General features: G+C 40.3%; 1 protein-coding gene across 2 annotated transcripts in view; it reads right to left on the bottom strand.

The window, feature by feature from the left end:
• Window positions 1-5,251: 5,251 nt before the first annotated feature.
• The window catches only part of LOC103145469 (Na(+)/H(+) exchange regulatory cofactor NHE-RF2), a 31,757-nt gene continuing 20,144 nt past the window's right edge, over window positions 5,252-16,864 (bottom strand). The window contains exons 4-6 of one of the 2 annotated variants that reach the window (XM_007562919.2): window positions 8,239-8,392; window positions 7,947-8,050; window positions 5,252-7,845 (exon numbers count right to left, since the gene is read on the bottom strand). In XM_007562919.2, coding sequence (XP_007562981.2) covers window positions 7,681-7,845; window positions 7,947-8,050; window positions 8,239-8,392 — 423 coding nt within the window. In that variant the 3' untranslated portion in view covers window positions 5,252-7,680. Of the gene's footprint in view, window positions 7,853-7,924; window positions 8,051-8,238; window positions 8,393-16,864 lie in introns of both variants that reach the window. The other variant, XM_016676883.1, reaches the window with a different exon arrangement.

Genomic DNA, 16,864 nt, shown 5'->3' with positions numbered 1-16,864 from the left:
TGCAGCAATGTAAACTCCCCATTATTCTTTCCTGCTGAGTACAGTTTTTAGGTAAGCTCTGAAGGAGATCAACTAAAGGCTCTATACAAATGCATGCAAAAAAAAAAAATCCCCCAAACAAACAAACAAAAATAACATATTTCTTTAATTTTAGTGTCTGTCTATGAAATAAATCACATTCAACTTTCATGTCGCAATAAAATGCGAAACAGTTCAGGCGGGCTTGAATACTTTTTCAAGGCCTCCTCTCGAAAGTTTATCAACTTCCACTCAAGAATAGAAAAGAAAAGAAAGGAAAAGAAAGGAATGCACCAGCCCACGGCCGTTAGGGAACAGGTGATATTTCTAGCGCGTTATCTGTGTTTAGATAAACTTGACAAGAAGGATCATCAGTCTGGCTCTCTGATTGGCTGCTCCGAGCTGAACTTCAGCCATCCAGAGGTATAGAAAGAGAGCGCAAACAAGGGGAAAGTTCCACATTTTGCAAGAGCTTATTTGACCACTGGACTCTAAGAACATACTGTGCTATTGTAAATTACATAGGGGCATTATTTACGGCTGCAGTATCAAAGCTCCGAGCTAAATTAAAAGAAGATGACTGAGAGAAGAAGGAAAGTTTATAGTCAGCAACATGGAGCGCTGTCAACTTGAAGTATGTCAACTTTTACGATATTGTAAAAGAAACAAAAAGCGCATGCACACGCATATTTGCAGGAAGAATGAAAGGCAGTGTGTGCTGTATTCTGCCTCTCGGTCGAGGTCAGTGGACGCCAAAACACACACTTCAGAGTGTGATTGGATAATGCGCCGTGGTGTGTATACATGCATGGAAATCACAGCCGACACAAAACTAAACCCGAGGACTCATTTGTGAAAACAAATCCAGTCATATCTGCAACCTAAAGGCCTTTTTTTTTTTTTTTTTTACTACGCTGGATTACCAGCCAAGTAGCTGCGGGAATGCAAACCAGTCACAGACCTCGGAAGCGATGAACACCAGATTAATCATCTGTTTGCATTCTCAAAACGAAAGCATTGCCACGCCGCTTGTGTAAAATGAAAAAGTAGAAGAGGCGATAAAACTTTATTTTCCTTTAGGGAAGCCAAATAATGCCAACTTTTACCGCGTAACGAGGCCGCCACACTGAGTGTGTTGGCGTCAGACAATAAATAGGCGGCTTAGCAAGTTAATCCAAGGTGTGCACAAACTGGGTGTGGCCCTGCGCGTTTCCTCTTCCCCCACCCATGTGATAGTTGCTCTTCGGAGAGGGCATGTGCTGCCTGCACTCGCGCCCTCTGGATTCCCAGTTTCCCTTCGCTTTGATCTTCCGTTTCTCTTTCCCCACTCATTTTAACTGGACTCTTATCTTTTTCTAATTTTCCTATTTAATTTCCCCTTAATCTGAACTAATTATCCATTCCATTCCCTTCTCTGAGTGTTTCGTTTTCGACCTACTTGCCCCGTCTCTGTGCATGTAGCTGTCCTTATTTGGCTTCTCTTTGACTGAGTGGGGAGTGAGCATGAATGCGACTGTGTGTGTGTGTGTGTGTGTGTTTCCTCCTGACTGTGACTCACTGCTCGTCTGACTCACAAGCGCTAACAAAAACACAGTTGCCTTGGAGACGCACTCCTTCGCCCCCTGCCACCATTTTTTTTGCCTTTCCCCTCCCTGTCAGCCTCTGGTCTCTCTCTCTCTCTTCTCTCTCTCTCCTCGCAGGCATCCCAGGCAGCCCTGGCACTGGTAAATAGATGCCACTCTTGAGGAGGATTAAGGTGCTGAGGTGTGTGTGTGTGTGTGGGATACTGTGAAGGACCAAAGGACGCAGGAGAAATCAACAAACATAATCACAATGAGTCCCAAAAGTTACAACTCTTAAAAACTAGTACAGACTACTTGAATGAAAGTTTGGAAGGACGTAAGAGGGCAGAAAACCTGGGGTTTAAGGCGAGCAATCATCTATCATCAATAGGAAGTTAGAACTGCGTGCGACGACCGAGACAGGCTAAACAGAAAGTGTCCACCTGTGGCTCTATTCTCTGCCTCTGTTCTCTTGCTTTTACTGCTCTGAAATTGCAGACTGCTTTGAACTGGGGCTGTCCTTTGATGTGCTGGCGTCATGGCTCGGCCTCGCCATAACCTCCAGGGAGGTTGATAATGTGGCCACGTGTGGAGTTGCATTTTGAGCAAGCTCAGGTAGGATCCAATCTAACCACAGCCTCATGCTAGAAAAGGTTTGTCCCACTTCCTGGATCTGAAATGCTGATGTTGTGCCTCCTAGTGGACGGATGGTAGCTTATTAGCTGCTGTAATGTGTGTTCTAGAAAATTAAGCACTAAAAGGTAATAAATATGTTTACTCTGGCTGAGCTACTGATTATAGGCACAATTTAGATAAGAGCTTAATAAATGTCCATCTAGTAGCATTTTCTCCTCCAATCGTCTCTGGGCAAAAGTCTTGAATCGTTTTGAATCATCATCTTTTTACCAGGTTGTAATTGTAAATAATTGTTCTTAACTCACCTGGTTAAATAAAAGTTTTTTCTACCATTTACTTCCAATTATTTGTAATAATTGTCAATAATATGCATCAATATTTCTTTATGGTTCCTAAAATATTTCAAAGCTTTTATTTGAACAGATCTGTCATCAAAAGTTATTTTTTTAAACTTATTTTGACCTATGAATACATCATAAATAAAAGATTCCTATATGTAATAGAGGAAGAATTTGTGTTTTTATTACCAGTAGCCTACTTGCAAAAACATAGTGTTTTCCCTTTTCTATAGATAAATTCATGGAAAATACCTTTGAGACCAAAGCATAAGTTATTGGTTTACTTGCATGTAGGGAAGAAAACGAGAGAAACTTCATGAAATCGTTGCCATGCTGAAACACGGCAGTGGTAGCATCATGATGCTATCCAGGGGAGCTGGTTTGGACTTTGCTGGAATTTTGTTTGTTTCTAATAAAATGCCTTTCAGATGCTTTTCATTTGCTACAAATGTCTTCTTTAGGCTGACCACTGCTGCCTTTGTCCTCCATTTCCTCTATTTTGAAGCAAACACAACACAATATGCTGCTGCGGACAGAAATACAAAAACACCAATTTAAATTAGAACTCTGGTGCGCCTTCAAAAGTCTGAAAGCCACTGTGAAAATGTGTTTCTTTTTGTCACACACACACACACACACACACACACACATGCACAAAAAGAAACAACAAAAACGCTTACATTTATAACAAAATTTGTTACTCCATAAGGAGGAACCTGGTGATGCAGTAGCAACCTGACCTCTGACTCAGCCACCGCTGGAGACATGGATCAGTGCCCGTCAGCTATGCTTTAGTGTTGCCCCTTTTGGCCAACCAATTTGTTACTCCTTTGGTTGAAATACGTTCAGTAAGATGCTTCTTGTGGTCATCTGCCAGCCTTTGAAAGTCAGAAGAAAGTTTCCCCCACTCCTCACTTTAAGCTGTGAAATGATTGAAGAGTTTCATTTACAGCCTGTTTCAAATTCATCTATCAGGATCCCAAATCAGGACACGTCCACCTCCATGCTTCACAGTTGTCATCTGGTTAATTTCCAGGAATGTTTTATTGTGCAGCACTTGGAAACACCGGCTTCCTTAGTTGTTTGACATTAATTACAGACATCATGACTATAAACCTATTTCAAATCAATAGCCACATCCTGTCTGATGCAGATGTTTAAAAGTGTCTGGGGGGAAAAAAAAAAAAATCAACTCAAAACCAAGTCGTGTTTTAACTGCAGTCTTTTCTTGTTGGGCTAAATAGCAAAAATGTGGAACTCTGGTAATGTAGACTTTTAATCTGCAAATACTACCTTTGGGAACACACTACACGCTAAACAAATAAATAAAAATAAAATAAACAGTTTCAGAAGGGCACTTTTTGTACATGGGGTAAATAGCAGGTGCTCTAGCACCCCCTAGTGTCTATCTGTGCATGTCCCTGCTTATAGGTTATTCGGCCCAAGACTTATTGTGAGTGTAAGATGCTAACTTATGGCTGGTAAAGAGGAAATCTATAATATTTTAGCATAAAATAAGCTACTGCAAATAGTCATTTACCATTTAAAGTAAGATAAATAGATATTCTTATGCCATACTTAATAAATACTGTAGGTGTCTGCATAAAACCTGAGCTAATACCTGAGAAACACTGGACTAAACTGGAACAAAATCCAGAAAATATGATTTTTTTTTAGTATATCCAAAAAGTTTTTAAACTATTTGAGTGAACCAAAAATAAAAAATAAAAATCACTAAAGCATTGCATATTTCAGAGTATCCAGAATCAGAGAAGACAAAGAGTGCAGACTTCTCTTTGCATTCAATGAAGACACACACAAACCACTGCAAGCTCTCTCACATGGCCACAAACCCACTTCTGACCCCGATGTAACCCCTGTGTGTCCTCACAGCAGCTGGCTAGTGGAAGAATTGTGAGAACAGGCCGAACCTGAAACTGTACGCCAACATAATCCTCACTGAGAGGGAGACATAAAGGGGGGGCTGAGAGGAAACAGGAGCAAACGAGGGACAGTGGAACAAAAAAACAAAACAAACAAAAAAAAAACCAATAGAGGAGAAATGAGGGATGGAAAATCCCAAATCCTGCAATCTCCCTGTGAAAGGTGAATGAATGCAACATTTTGGTAAATTCAAAAGAAGCCTTTGTTTCACTTTATTGAAAAAAATGCAACCTGACACATATGTACATCTGTAACACAGATTGCTTTCCAGACTCTGTCAGAGTATAGAGCTAACGCTAATTACTCTAATGCATTACATGTTTACCTTTTCCACATACAAGCATGTGTATTTCAGCTGTTCCTATATGCATAGTAATCCTCTGTAACCTCTGCGGCTAACTGTGTCTTTCCTGAAACCCCTCTGACCTCGCTGTGAGCTTCTCCAGCTCTTCCTGACCAACACGCTGCCATGTTGTATCTGATCTGGTACCAGAAGAGAGTCGGTTTCTGTTAAACTTTAACCTCTGTCCAAAGACTTTTAGTTTACAGAAATGAAATGTTCGACTCCTACGATAAAAACTGATTAGCTTGAAGACTTACGTGAAAAGAGTAGGTTTTTTTTACAAGACCCGCTGCGCTCCAGTCAATCAGCTACTGATTGAAATCATTCAATTTGCTCTGATTGGGCAGGACTCGAATTGAAATATTTGCTTTTTTTCCTTTTCAATAAACATCAAATCTGAAAGTGTTCACTTTTTTTGGTCTGCAAAGACATCACACAGTAGCTTTGGGATTAGTAAAGATTAGATAAAGTAAAGGTTTTGGTATACCTACAGGACCAATCTTACAATTCTTGTAAATAATTAACAAGTGAAAACTTAAAGAAAACCAGAAATTTGTCTCGACCAGTAAAAATCTGATTGATCCCTCACTATTCATGACGGCTTTTTTATTGCTATTAAACTTCACATCACATTTGAATTTTTGTAAACGGGTGCGAAAAGCCTTAAAATAAATTCCACTCAATTGTAACAGCAAAATCTCACACTGAAATATTCTGAAAACCCCCAATCTTACCTTTGACCCCAGTGGCAAACTTACAGGTGTCCCTGCTTTTAATATTCGGTGCAACCCCTCTCTGCCAATTGGAAAGCACCAATTGCTCTTCTGCCGCAGCATTTCACAAAGTTTGAAGATACACAGTTCACAGTTTTCTATAAAGTTATGTCTGTGAACCAAATTGACAAAGGAAAAGGTTTGACTTTGTTTGGTAAACCATTTCTGAGTTGATTTGTTTTAGAACATTGTCTTGCTGAAAAAGCCTGAGGTGACCCATCGTCCCCTTACTGATGGAGCAATGTTTTGTTTTTGAATATCCAGGCATTTAAAAGAGTTAATGAGGCCATGCACTTTCCAGAACCTCTGGGACAGAAACAGGCAACAATATTTAAAAACCTCCACTGTACTTAACCGGATATGAGGAGCTTTTTCACTAAATGAGCCTTATTTTCAGGCCTACAGTGTTTGTCACTGGACAGCTCATGTATGCTCTGCATTCCTCCTGTGATCAGAAGTTGTTTTTTTTTCTTCATGTTTGTTGTAAAAAATAAGAACATCTTCTCAAGTTGGAGTAGTGACTGGGAAAGTCTGAACTTGTCACGCAACCCGAAGTTTAATATCCAATATGTCCGTGCACAAAAAAACAAAAAACAAAAATGTAGTAAATTATTTTGGCAAAGACCATTTACTATCACTTCTAATTCAATAAATTGGCGGTGCTGGTAAACTTGCAATTTGAATGTTTTCAACTTGAATCTGATGCTTGAAACAACTCAAATGTAGCTTTACTTTTATCTGAACAAAGTTACGATTCCCTTTGAGTTGAGCAGCCTTTTTTTTTTAATCTCTGATAGTAGGATAGAAAATACTTTTTTTTTTTGGTATGCCTCCCAAACCACCTGCTAGTAAGTAGATAGAGTCTAATGGTTGTTATGGAGACTTGGTTACCCAGAGGTCTTTGCTGCGTTTTAGCCGTCACAGGGAATAAAGGCGTAATAATTATGGGTTCCCCTCCAGCCCAGCCCTGTGTTACGACATATTTACACACAAACTCATTCACTGTAAATTGAACTTCATAAAAGTCTAATACACTTTCAAATTTATTTTAAGGCTTTTCCCACATCTTGTAAAACGAGACTACACTCCTACTGTACTACTACAATCTAAAACTTTCCAAGTATCCTAGTAACAAAGAAAAAGGTGTAGCCTTCACAATCATATTTGCTTCATAAGTCTAATAATATAAAAGAAAAATAATTAATACTGAATTATTAGTAGAATGCTACTTGGCCTGCAGCTAAATGTTGCCTCCACAAGTTCTTTGACAAACAAATAAACGAACAAAAAAAAAATGTCTGAACTCATAAAACAAATTCCCATTAAACCACTTTAATTTAAGTTTCTCTGATTATGCTAATCTCTTACTAGATTTTTCAAAAATGTTTCTCTGAAATATTAAGTGATTCAGAAAGGTGTTTGTTTTGCGATAAACTTTAAAACACATCCTTTCTATGAACCTGGAGCTCCTTCCCTCTTCTTCCCTTAGTGGTCACTCCCTTTGTCTTCAGATAAGGAGATATTGGTGATTAGAGCATGAAGAAGTTCTCTTGAATTATTTTTATGTTTCGCAAACAGGCGTACGTTAATGACGACGATGATTAATGATGATATACTTGACGTAAAAATACACGTAAGACAGAATACACAGCGATGTTTTCTTGGTTGTACATTGTCTGCATGGGATGGAGGTGCAGAGTCTTTCACAGTGATGCTTCTGCCTGCTTCCTCAGGCTAATTTGAAAAAAAAAATATATATAAACTCCCACCAATCATTCATGTCACAGTGTCCAGTAACCTCTTTAGAAGGCTTTCCATAACAGGAAGCTGCTTGTTTACTCTTGTTTGTGGTTTTTAAATATAAAAAATAGCTGCTATTCCGAGTCTCTCAGAGGAGGAGGCTGAATCAAATAGTTGACTGAGAGAAAAGGTGTTGAGAAAAGAGAAAATGTGTCCCTCGTGTGTCGGGATTATTTTCATCTGAGTATAGGAAAAGCTTCTTATTCAGAGAAGTTCGATTTTTAGGAAATGCCTTTCGCAAAGTCTCGCGAGGCAAGAAACTAAGATTAGAAGTTACTGAACAGCTCGTATTTCTTCATCCAGTCCATCTGTGGCGCCTTCTTCTTCTCCTTGGCATGGATTTTCATCTTTTCCTCCGCCGCCGTGGCGGCGAGTCTCAGGCCGATCTCGGCGAAGGGGTCCATGAGCTGGCTGCCGTCGTCGTCTGCCAGCTGGGCGTCAGAGACAATGAAGTGAAAATGAAAGATCGTGAGGTACGGGCTTAGGATTCAGACTCTTAAGCGGAACGGCCTGTACGGGCGTCCACACCGACCTGCGTGCTGAGGTCTGAGCGCGTCGACCTGAAGGACTGCGTGGTGGAGCTGCCGTTGACCTGAGGGCTGGGCGATCCGTTGGATATGGAAGGACCGTCATAATCTAGGAACAAGAATACAAAGGAGACAAAACACAAAAGTTTTTTGTTTTATTCCAGTGTTTAAAATTTTGATGTAAATACCCTATCCATTAATTCGTATGCATCGAATTGCAGAACAACGTTTATAACTTGACATAAACTTTTGCAGCTGTTAAAATTTCGGATACGTTCAGCTTTCAGCCTGTCCCACCTTTGACGTGGCTGATCGTGGGGATCACTCCTCTTCTCTTGAAGTGTTCATCCGTTTCTGGATCCACCACCAGCAGCCAGGTCTCGTCTCCCCCTTTCTTTATGAAGGCCACTACCTCTGTATGCCTCATGCCCTCGATGTTCACGCCGTTCACCTGAACAGAAACGGGGAAACGGAGAGATTATTTTCTGTGTGAACGTCAAGCAAAGTTTTGTTTCGCCTTATTTTATTACAGTGCAACCAGAAACTTTTATTTGTGTTTTCAGTACGCTCTGAATAATTGTGATGTGACTGGAAAAGAACACAGTGTTCAAGACGTTTTGCAAAGAAAAACCTGCAAATTATGGAAAATGATGGTGTACTTTTTCATGTAAGCAAAATCCTGCACAACCAAGTATCTTCAGAAGTTGCCAAAAATAAATAGGAAAAAGTTTCCACCTCTGCTGATTAGATCTCAGTATAAATCCAGCTGCTATGTGAAGGCCTCAGAGGTTTGCTAAAGAGCATTAGAGAACAAACTGCATCATAAAGACCAAAGAACACAAGACACGACCATCCATCTAAGCTGAGATGCAAGGAGAGAATTAATCAGATATGCAGCCAGAAGGCTGGAAAAGTTTTTATAAAAATTCCCATTTGCTGATTGACTCAAGTAAAAATGAGATAGAAGATCCTCAGTTTAAAGCAGCCCAAAATTTCAGGAAGTAGCACATCAGCCAGGACACACTATCCCATATTCAGCAAACACAGAAAACCTAATACAGGCAACAAAAGACTTGAGACCAGAGCACCAGATTAAATCTAGACCTAAATCCAAATGAGAATCTGTGGCATGACTGGAGTATTGACTGATGTTCACCACAGATTCTCTCATTCAGTCTGACTGAGCTTCAGCTGTTTTGCAACAAAGAATGGGTAAAAGTTTCAGTCTGTAGATGTGCAAAGCTGCGAGGAACTGGCAGTATCAATTACACAAAAACCTAGAAATGACTTGAGGGGAACTGAATGCAAGTCTCTGCGATTAAAAACCAAACAGAAAACTATGTATTAGTTTAGTTTATTTATTTAAAATAAATAAAACTAAAAAAAAAAAAAAAAAAATCAAAAACCTTTTGTAAAAAAAAAAAAAAAATCCAATGCAATTCACTGTAGTGCATGTGCTTCCTAACTCATCCACAAGGGGGAGCCATGTAACCACACAGCAATTGCTCATAAAACCATTTTTCTTCCCCCCCCAAGGAGCATGCACAACGTTTGGACACTTTTCTCAAACTCTTTGCTTTTAGATTTTACTGAATAACAACAGAACTGATTCTCAGCACTGTTGAAGGAGTTGCATGCAGACGCAGATGTGGCTGCAGTTCGAACATAAAAGGTGAAATGCACAGGGAAAACACAGTTATCTCCCTCACCTCTGCACCTAGCTGGTAAAGGCACCAGGCTTGTTTGCACCTGCTCTTATCTGGACACTGCGTTTCAGTAGCTCCGTCTAGACCGTTGTGGGTGCTCAGCAGGCTGCGTCGCAACACAGCGAGTTTGTGTTGTTGGTACGGCATCAATATTTGATGGCTCTCCTGAGCTCCGGCTTTGGCTCAGGTGTCAGGTGTCTCTTTTGCTGATGGGGAATTTGTTTAAAATTCACTGCTTTTGATGGGGTGGGGGAGAAGAGGATGTAGAAGGAGAATAAAACGTAGCATTTTCTTTAAGACAGAAGGGGAGACTTAAAGACATTAAAGTCTACTTTATGGGAGACTGCATGGGTTGTTCACAGCAGACACATGAAGAAGCAAAGTAAAAGGAAACTAGAGCGAAAGAGGAAAACACTGGGCAACAAATGAAATAGAAGAATGTCAACAGATGGAAAATGTGAACGACTCCTCCTCTCATCCGTGCATCTGTTTTATCCAGGACTCCTTCCATGCAGGCATTCGGTCACCCAGTGAGACAGACAGACAGGTCAGTACAGAGAGAACAAACATCTCTGTATAGGTCCGACAACAGGTGTTGTGTTGTGCCTCACAGACTTCATTAACGGTCCAACCCTCACTGGACAATGCATCGTTCTCTTCCCGCTCGGTTAATTAATACATGCTGTAGGAACCGTGCACAAGCCTATTTCCCGTGGGATCAGTCTTCAGGAAACCTCTTAATACTCAGTGTGTGTCTGCATGTGTGTGCGTGTGTGTGTGTGTGGCTTCACAGAGTTTGAACCTGAAGGTACTTTCTCCTTTTTGATGCGGCGATCAAAACCAGAACTTTCCAACAGATCAGCACATCTGCGGCCGTGACACATGAGACGAGAGTGGCTTTTGACCATTTGGCGTCTGTGTTAGCTTCACAAAAGAACAAAGAACACAACAAACAAGCTACGAGAGAGACGACAGTGTTCAATAAGCTACCGTACACAGCAACACTCCTAAGCAAATTTATGTTAAATGGTCACCCTTCTCCTTTTCCTATAAATGTGCATAAATTGAAAGAAAACTCTGTAGAATGTCTTTTTTCAGTTTTCTTGTCTGAAACTCTGAAAAAAGGCTACTAGATTTGCAAAATCTTTTAAAAGAAATATTCTACATAAAAATGTAGTAAAGCAGAATTAAAATTAAAATATCAAATGATAGAAGCGAGGACTATTTGTTGGGTTTCACCATCTGCTGACACCTGTAAATGTCTCAGAGGCCGAGGTTAAAATTAGCCCCAGAAAGTGAGAAAGAGAACTGATCCCGGTTATGTTCTACCACGACTTTATCCAAACAAAACCAGTCAGAGAGCAGCAGATTCATGTGACGTTTGACATCAAGCTCAGGTTCTCGGCGGTTCCGAGCACGCTCTGTTGGACGCGGCTACAGCAGAGAGCGACGAGGCGTTCACTGGCGTCAGGGCTTCTGCCAAACATCGGCAGAAAGCTGAGCTGTCACGGTGGCCTTTACAGCGCTCGTTGCTGACACAACTCCGGTGTAATGGGGCGTGGGGAGAGAAAAAGACGGCGAACGGCTGACAGGGAAAGCTCTTCATGGTCGTTCAGCTCTCTAACAAGCTGCTGAGAGGCAACACAGGCGATTCTCCAGGTGCACGGTCAGAGACGACTCCAATTATCACAGCATGTACACACGTAAACAAGCCATGCAACAGACCTGAGCGTCAGATCAGATTTTAAACACAACTGTTACCATGTGATGAAGGTGTTAAATGTTCAATTGTCTAAAAATATACATGCTTTGTATTGATAATTAGGAAATGAGCACAGTTAACACCATTACAAGTACAATAAGCGTAACTCTACTATGAGTAGCAACTAAAGCACACATTATTTCAGGCCAGGATTGAAGAGAAGTGCAGCAATAAACGTTTCTGTGGCGGTGGTGTGCGGAGGGTTCGGTGATATATGTGTCACCATAGGACTCTTTGTCTTGGGGGTTGCTGGGCTTGGGCTTCACTGATGACCCTTCTCCTTTAAGAGCGTTTGGCTGCTTTGAGGTTGTGCTTTCCATTTATCTACCTGTGGCTCTTGCGTTCTTGCAAAGCTGAGTCCTCCTGTTCTTTGCTGTTCTTAGGTGCTCAGGGTGGAAGGACTTCTCACCACTCTAGTAACTTTGTTTTAGCGCCATAACTTTGCACCTCCAGGTCACAAATTTGCACACACTCCATGCAAGCCGTCCAACCAACCAACCAACCAACCAACCAACCAACCAACCAACCAACCAACCAACCAACCAACCAACCACACACTCACATAGTATGTCTTTCTATTTTCACTTGGACTTTGCATTGACTTCCATTCATTTTTCATTCATTTCTGTAGCCTAACCCCGACCCTCACCCTAAGCCTAGCCATTACCAGTACATGCCTAACCTTTAACCTTACCTAAACTCAATTCATACCTTCGTCCTAAACCTAACTTCTAACCCAAAAACACCTCTTCTTTTCAAAAGACCCAGGCTTTGAGCCTCACAAGGAGCAATGGATCACCAGATTTTGTCAGAAAAATGGGCTTTACAATGTAACAAATACAAGTCCACACACTAACACACACTCAAGTCATGCAGTGACGTGTTCCTATGACATTGTTTTAGCCATTTTAATCTGTTTTCTTGATTTAATTAGGTCAATTAGCATTCCATCCTGAGACATCTTGTTTATAGAGCAAATCTGCCCTGGCACATGAAGGCAAGCAGCTTCAATAAACGACTGCAATGCCAAGACAGAATGTAAAAAAACAATCTATTGTCCTTCTGCTTCTGTGGAATATAAACATGCATTGATTATATGAGGACTATAAGGACTATATAATTTCACACACAAAATATCACTCACAGATATTTTTTATCTACAGACAGAAATTTCTGATAGGAAAAGCACCAGAAATGACGTAAACACAAATGTGAGCAGTCAGCATACTGACAGATTGATCATTGCTCACACATTCACGGCGCACATGGGGAGTCTCTGTGTCGCCTCAATCTGCTGAAAAAGTTGCAAACCGAAGTTAGCATGGCCACCAGTGTGAAAAGAGGACAAAGCTGTGTTTTTAATGCGTCTTACTTTCGTAATTTACTTTATTACTTTAGCAATGCCGGGTAATTGCATTCCACGACAGCTTCATACGCTGTTTTCAAGAGCCCACAATGTTCAGACATACTCAGTGATGCACGACAAGTTTCAGAGAGTGACTGAGCTTATGAAAGCCACTGAGCCCTGACAAACCGAGGATCTGTGAGGTCTGCTCTTTAAAAGGTCGATCATGAACGACTGATCTTGTAGCTTCCCAGCAGGGGCTCGGTATAGGAGGGGAAAGTGATGACTCCACAATTTAATTATTTATTTTTTGTTCGTAGAAATAAAAAAATAAAAAATCGGGGTCCTGTCAAATACAAAATTAATCATATTGTATTTTTAAAGATTGTTTTTAGCTGTAAAAGTTTAATGTTTCCCCTCCCAGACCAAAAAACACACATCCGTTTTTGCCCTGAATCCCCCTGGATCTGCATGAAATGGTTTGTTCCTGCTTGGAGCTTAACAGTGACGTATGCAGCTACAGTCAGTAGAAGCTGCAGCTGAATACAGCGGCGCCTGTGGCAGTTACTATGCTGCTAAGAAAAGTTATAAAATCAGGTTTTCAAAAACAAAATAGAGAGAGGGAAAGAGAGAAAAAGGCAAGAGTGTTAATTTATAACCCAGTTTTTCTCCAAGAGAGGTGGGTAGACTGTGTGAGATTATCAACCATTTTTCATAATTAGCTTAGCTACAAATTACTGATTACCTCCATTTCACTAGCAAATTAAGGAAAAAAATTACCAGCATATTCATATATTTAACTTGTTCCCTTGTACCTTTTACCACTTAACAACAGATGAGTCAGTCAGCAGCAGCTCTAACCCACGTCCCACCTGACCTGTTCTCTCCTAAGTGAAATTAAAGCTGCAGTATGTCGCTTTTTTATAAAAAAAAATTTCCACATATTTTTTAAAACTGTCATTATGTTGTGACAGTATGGTATGAGAGGTAATCTGTGAACGATCTATTTCCTCTGCTTTCTCCCAGGATTCTCTAGAAACAACCAGTCAGTGACAGGAGAGTTTTAGTGCTGTCAATCACAATCTCATGTGATGCTGCTCATCCTTACTCCCCCTCGATTTGTGCCGTGCTGCAGCTAGCATAGCACAGAGCTGTGCAGATTCAAACTGTGAATGCTCAGCTTAGTTAGCATAGCTAACAATGACGGGAGATAAACAGGTTCTTGCAACAATAAGCTGTTTCTCCCCCATTAGCACATTTAGGAGCGAGTGAATGAGGTTGATTGACAGCGCTAAGAGCGTCATACTAGTTCTGACTGGTTGTTTTGGTCAGAAAGGTGCTTTACTTTAACCAGTAATAGTAATTTAGGAAGGAGATGGAGGAGATTGATTGTTTTCACAAATTATCTGTCTCATAACAAACTGCTACAACATGGTGACAACTTTAACAAATATGGAGAAAAGATACTTTTTTATTAAAGTTATGTACTGCAGCTTGAATAAAATGCAACTACAGCATTTTCGAGAAGTCTAGATTGCTTCATGTGTAGTTGCACGTTGCTTTTCACTATTGCTCATGGGGAGAGACATTTCAGTATCTAAAACTTAGAAAAAATTTAAGCAACCTACTTGCATACTGGATGTGGACAGTTGGATGTAAAATTCATGATCAGTAAATATTGTGCTAGTATCAGTACTGGACCACAGAAAGCAAGGCAGATGCAAGCCTTTAAAATTGTGACACTTTTTCTGGGTCAAATAGATTCAAAAAATTGTAACAACAGCTGCACTGGGGGGCCCAAACAAATTTTTTGTCAGGGGGCCCAAGGTTTCTGGTGGTGCCCCTGCTTCCCAGACATCCAAGAAATGGACTTGTAGAGGAGCCCATGTTTAGAGTCTACTCAGCATTAAGCAACTGGTCATAACTTGTGGTACCATATTTTATTTCTAAATGGAAACATGTCAGAGAAGTGGACATTTGTTGCCATTGGTGACCTGCTGCAGGATGTTCCCACAGATTTTCTCCAGCTAGCTAACGTTCAAGTGAAGCTACACAGCTTAAACCTTCTCTGATTCCAATAAGTATATTAATGTGAATAACAGATCATCTCAAGAATTACAGTTTTGCTGCACAGATTATTTCAATTAAACACGGCATAGCATCAGAAGGAGTTTTAATTTGAGAAACGGCCATCGGATCGGGCAACAAGCCGCCTTACAGGAGAAAAGTCCATCAGAGATAATCAATAAAATATAAAAACTCATCTGCATGCTTGCTCACATAGACAGTGAATAAAATGCTTATTTTTTATTTTTTTTTACTCTACTGTTAGAGCAGATCGGTATCATGTGTGCTGCTCTTCTGTGTGACATTGGATCCCGATGTTCGGCCCGGGAAGCCAATGGTCGTGGGAACGAAGGGTGTGTTTACTCCGACTATGTTTACGCTCAGATGCGAAAGTGATCAAGTTTCACAGATTTTTGCAATTACAGTTCCTATTCTTTTTTGCAAATTTGAATGTTTTATGACCTTGTAGTTGCCTGTGACATAAACATCAGAGACATTACTCTCCTGCAGCGTATCCCATCATCATCTTTCTTTTTCTAAATTAAACTCTTTGGCATTTTCGACATACTGTCGGTACAACTAAGTCATCTATTTTCTTTTTTAGATAAATGACAGACAAAAATCTTTCACTTTTAGAATAAGTATCTTTTGTCTAACATGGAAAGTGAGCGCAATAACGTCCTTGTGAAAAGTTATTTATTTACAGGAGACAGAATGAAAAGTTCTGTGCAAATTATGCCACATGCAAAAACCAGGAGTGCAAGCAAGCGCACAGAGGGAACCGTCACTTAAGAGAAGTGAGGGACTGCAGTCGTCTCATGGGATTATCTCACAGTCCAACAATTATCCTATTTTACAGCACAAACCAGTTAAACACAGTGTCATTAACAAATAATTATCTTATTATCTCTGGCTTCCCGTCAGCCAAGAGCATTTGTGCTCACAGTTCTCGCTGAGTGTGTTTTGTTGGACATCTTTATCTCAGCATATCATCTCTGCTGTGGGGGATCTTTTTCACTTTCACACACAACACGCCTTCCAGTAAGGACACATAATAAAAAGTAACGTAAAAAATCAAAAACTGAATCTGGCTTCACATTTAGAAGTTGAGCACTAAAGAAGTTATTTTGCAAAATTATTTACAACCCCAGAACTTTTCTACATTTGGTCACTTTACAACCTCTATCTGTAATGTATTTTATGAGTATTGCATGAGATGAAACAAAGTAAGTAGCTGTTAAAAAAACCAAACTATTACACACAGTCAGCCAGGACAGGGACCAAGTTTTGGAAAATTTAAAGCAGTGTATGTTATATGTTATAAAACAATAATAAGAAGACGGCAGCCTGCAGGAGCTCCACAGATCCACAGTTCAGGTAGGAGAATATGTCAACAGGACTATTATGAGTTGTGAGCTCTACATCGCAGTCCATTATGGAAGAGAGGCAAGAAGAAAGTCCTGTCTGCAGCTTATACCACAAAAGACCTTAACTGAACTTTATCGCCTGTAGGCAAAATGCTGAAGACTAACAGTGGTGAATGTCCTGATGAATTATTCTGTGAAGATGATTTTCTTCAGCAAAAAAAGCTGCAAAAGACTCGAAGCAGAGGTTTGCCTTCCAGCAGGACAAACATAGACCCAGAGATGGAATAGCTTAGATAAAAAAAAACATATTCTGCCCCAAATCCATTTCAGAATCTGTAGCGACTTTAAAATGTACATTTTTCAGATCTGACTAAGATTCGGTTGTCTTATAATGAAGACGGGGCAAAATTTTCCATCTTTGGACGGAAAGACGGTGGAGACACATCCCAGATGACTAACAGCGGTAGTGAAAGGTGGTTGAGTCAGTGGAGCTAAATACACAATATACAGATTTTTTTTTACATTTGAGAACTATGCATTGTTTTCTTTTAACTTCACCATCATGAATTGCTTCGTAATACTTCTTGTTAACACCTACGGTGTTTGATAGAGGGATATGCCGCTATAAATCTTCTGTCAAATCTTTCAATGTTGCTTTCTTTCCTTCATGTGTGAA

The sequence above is a fragment of the Poecilia formosa genome, unplaced genomic scaffold (assembly GCF_000485575.1).
Source record: "Poecilia formosa unplaced genomic scaffold, Poecilia_formosa-5.1.2 Scaffold142, whole genome shotgun sequence".
Classification (NCBI taxonomy): Eukaryota; Metazoa; Chordata; class Actinopteri; order Cyprinodontiformes; family Poeciliidae; genus Poecilia; species Poecilia formosa.
This window is presented reverse-complemented; position numbering and strand designations above follow the sequence as displayed.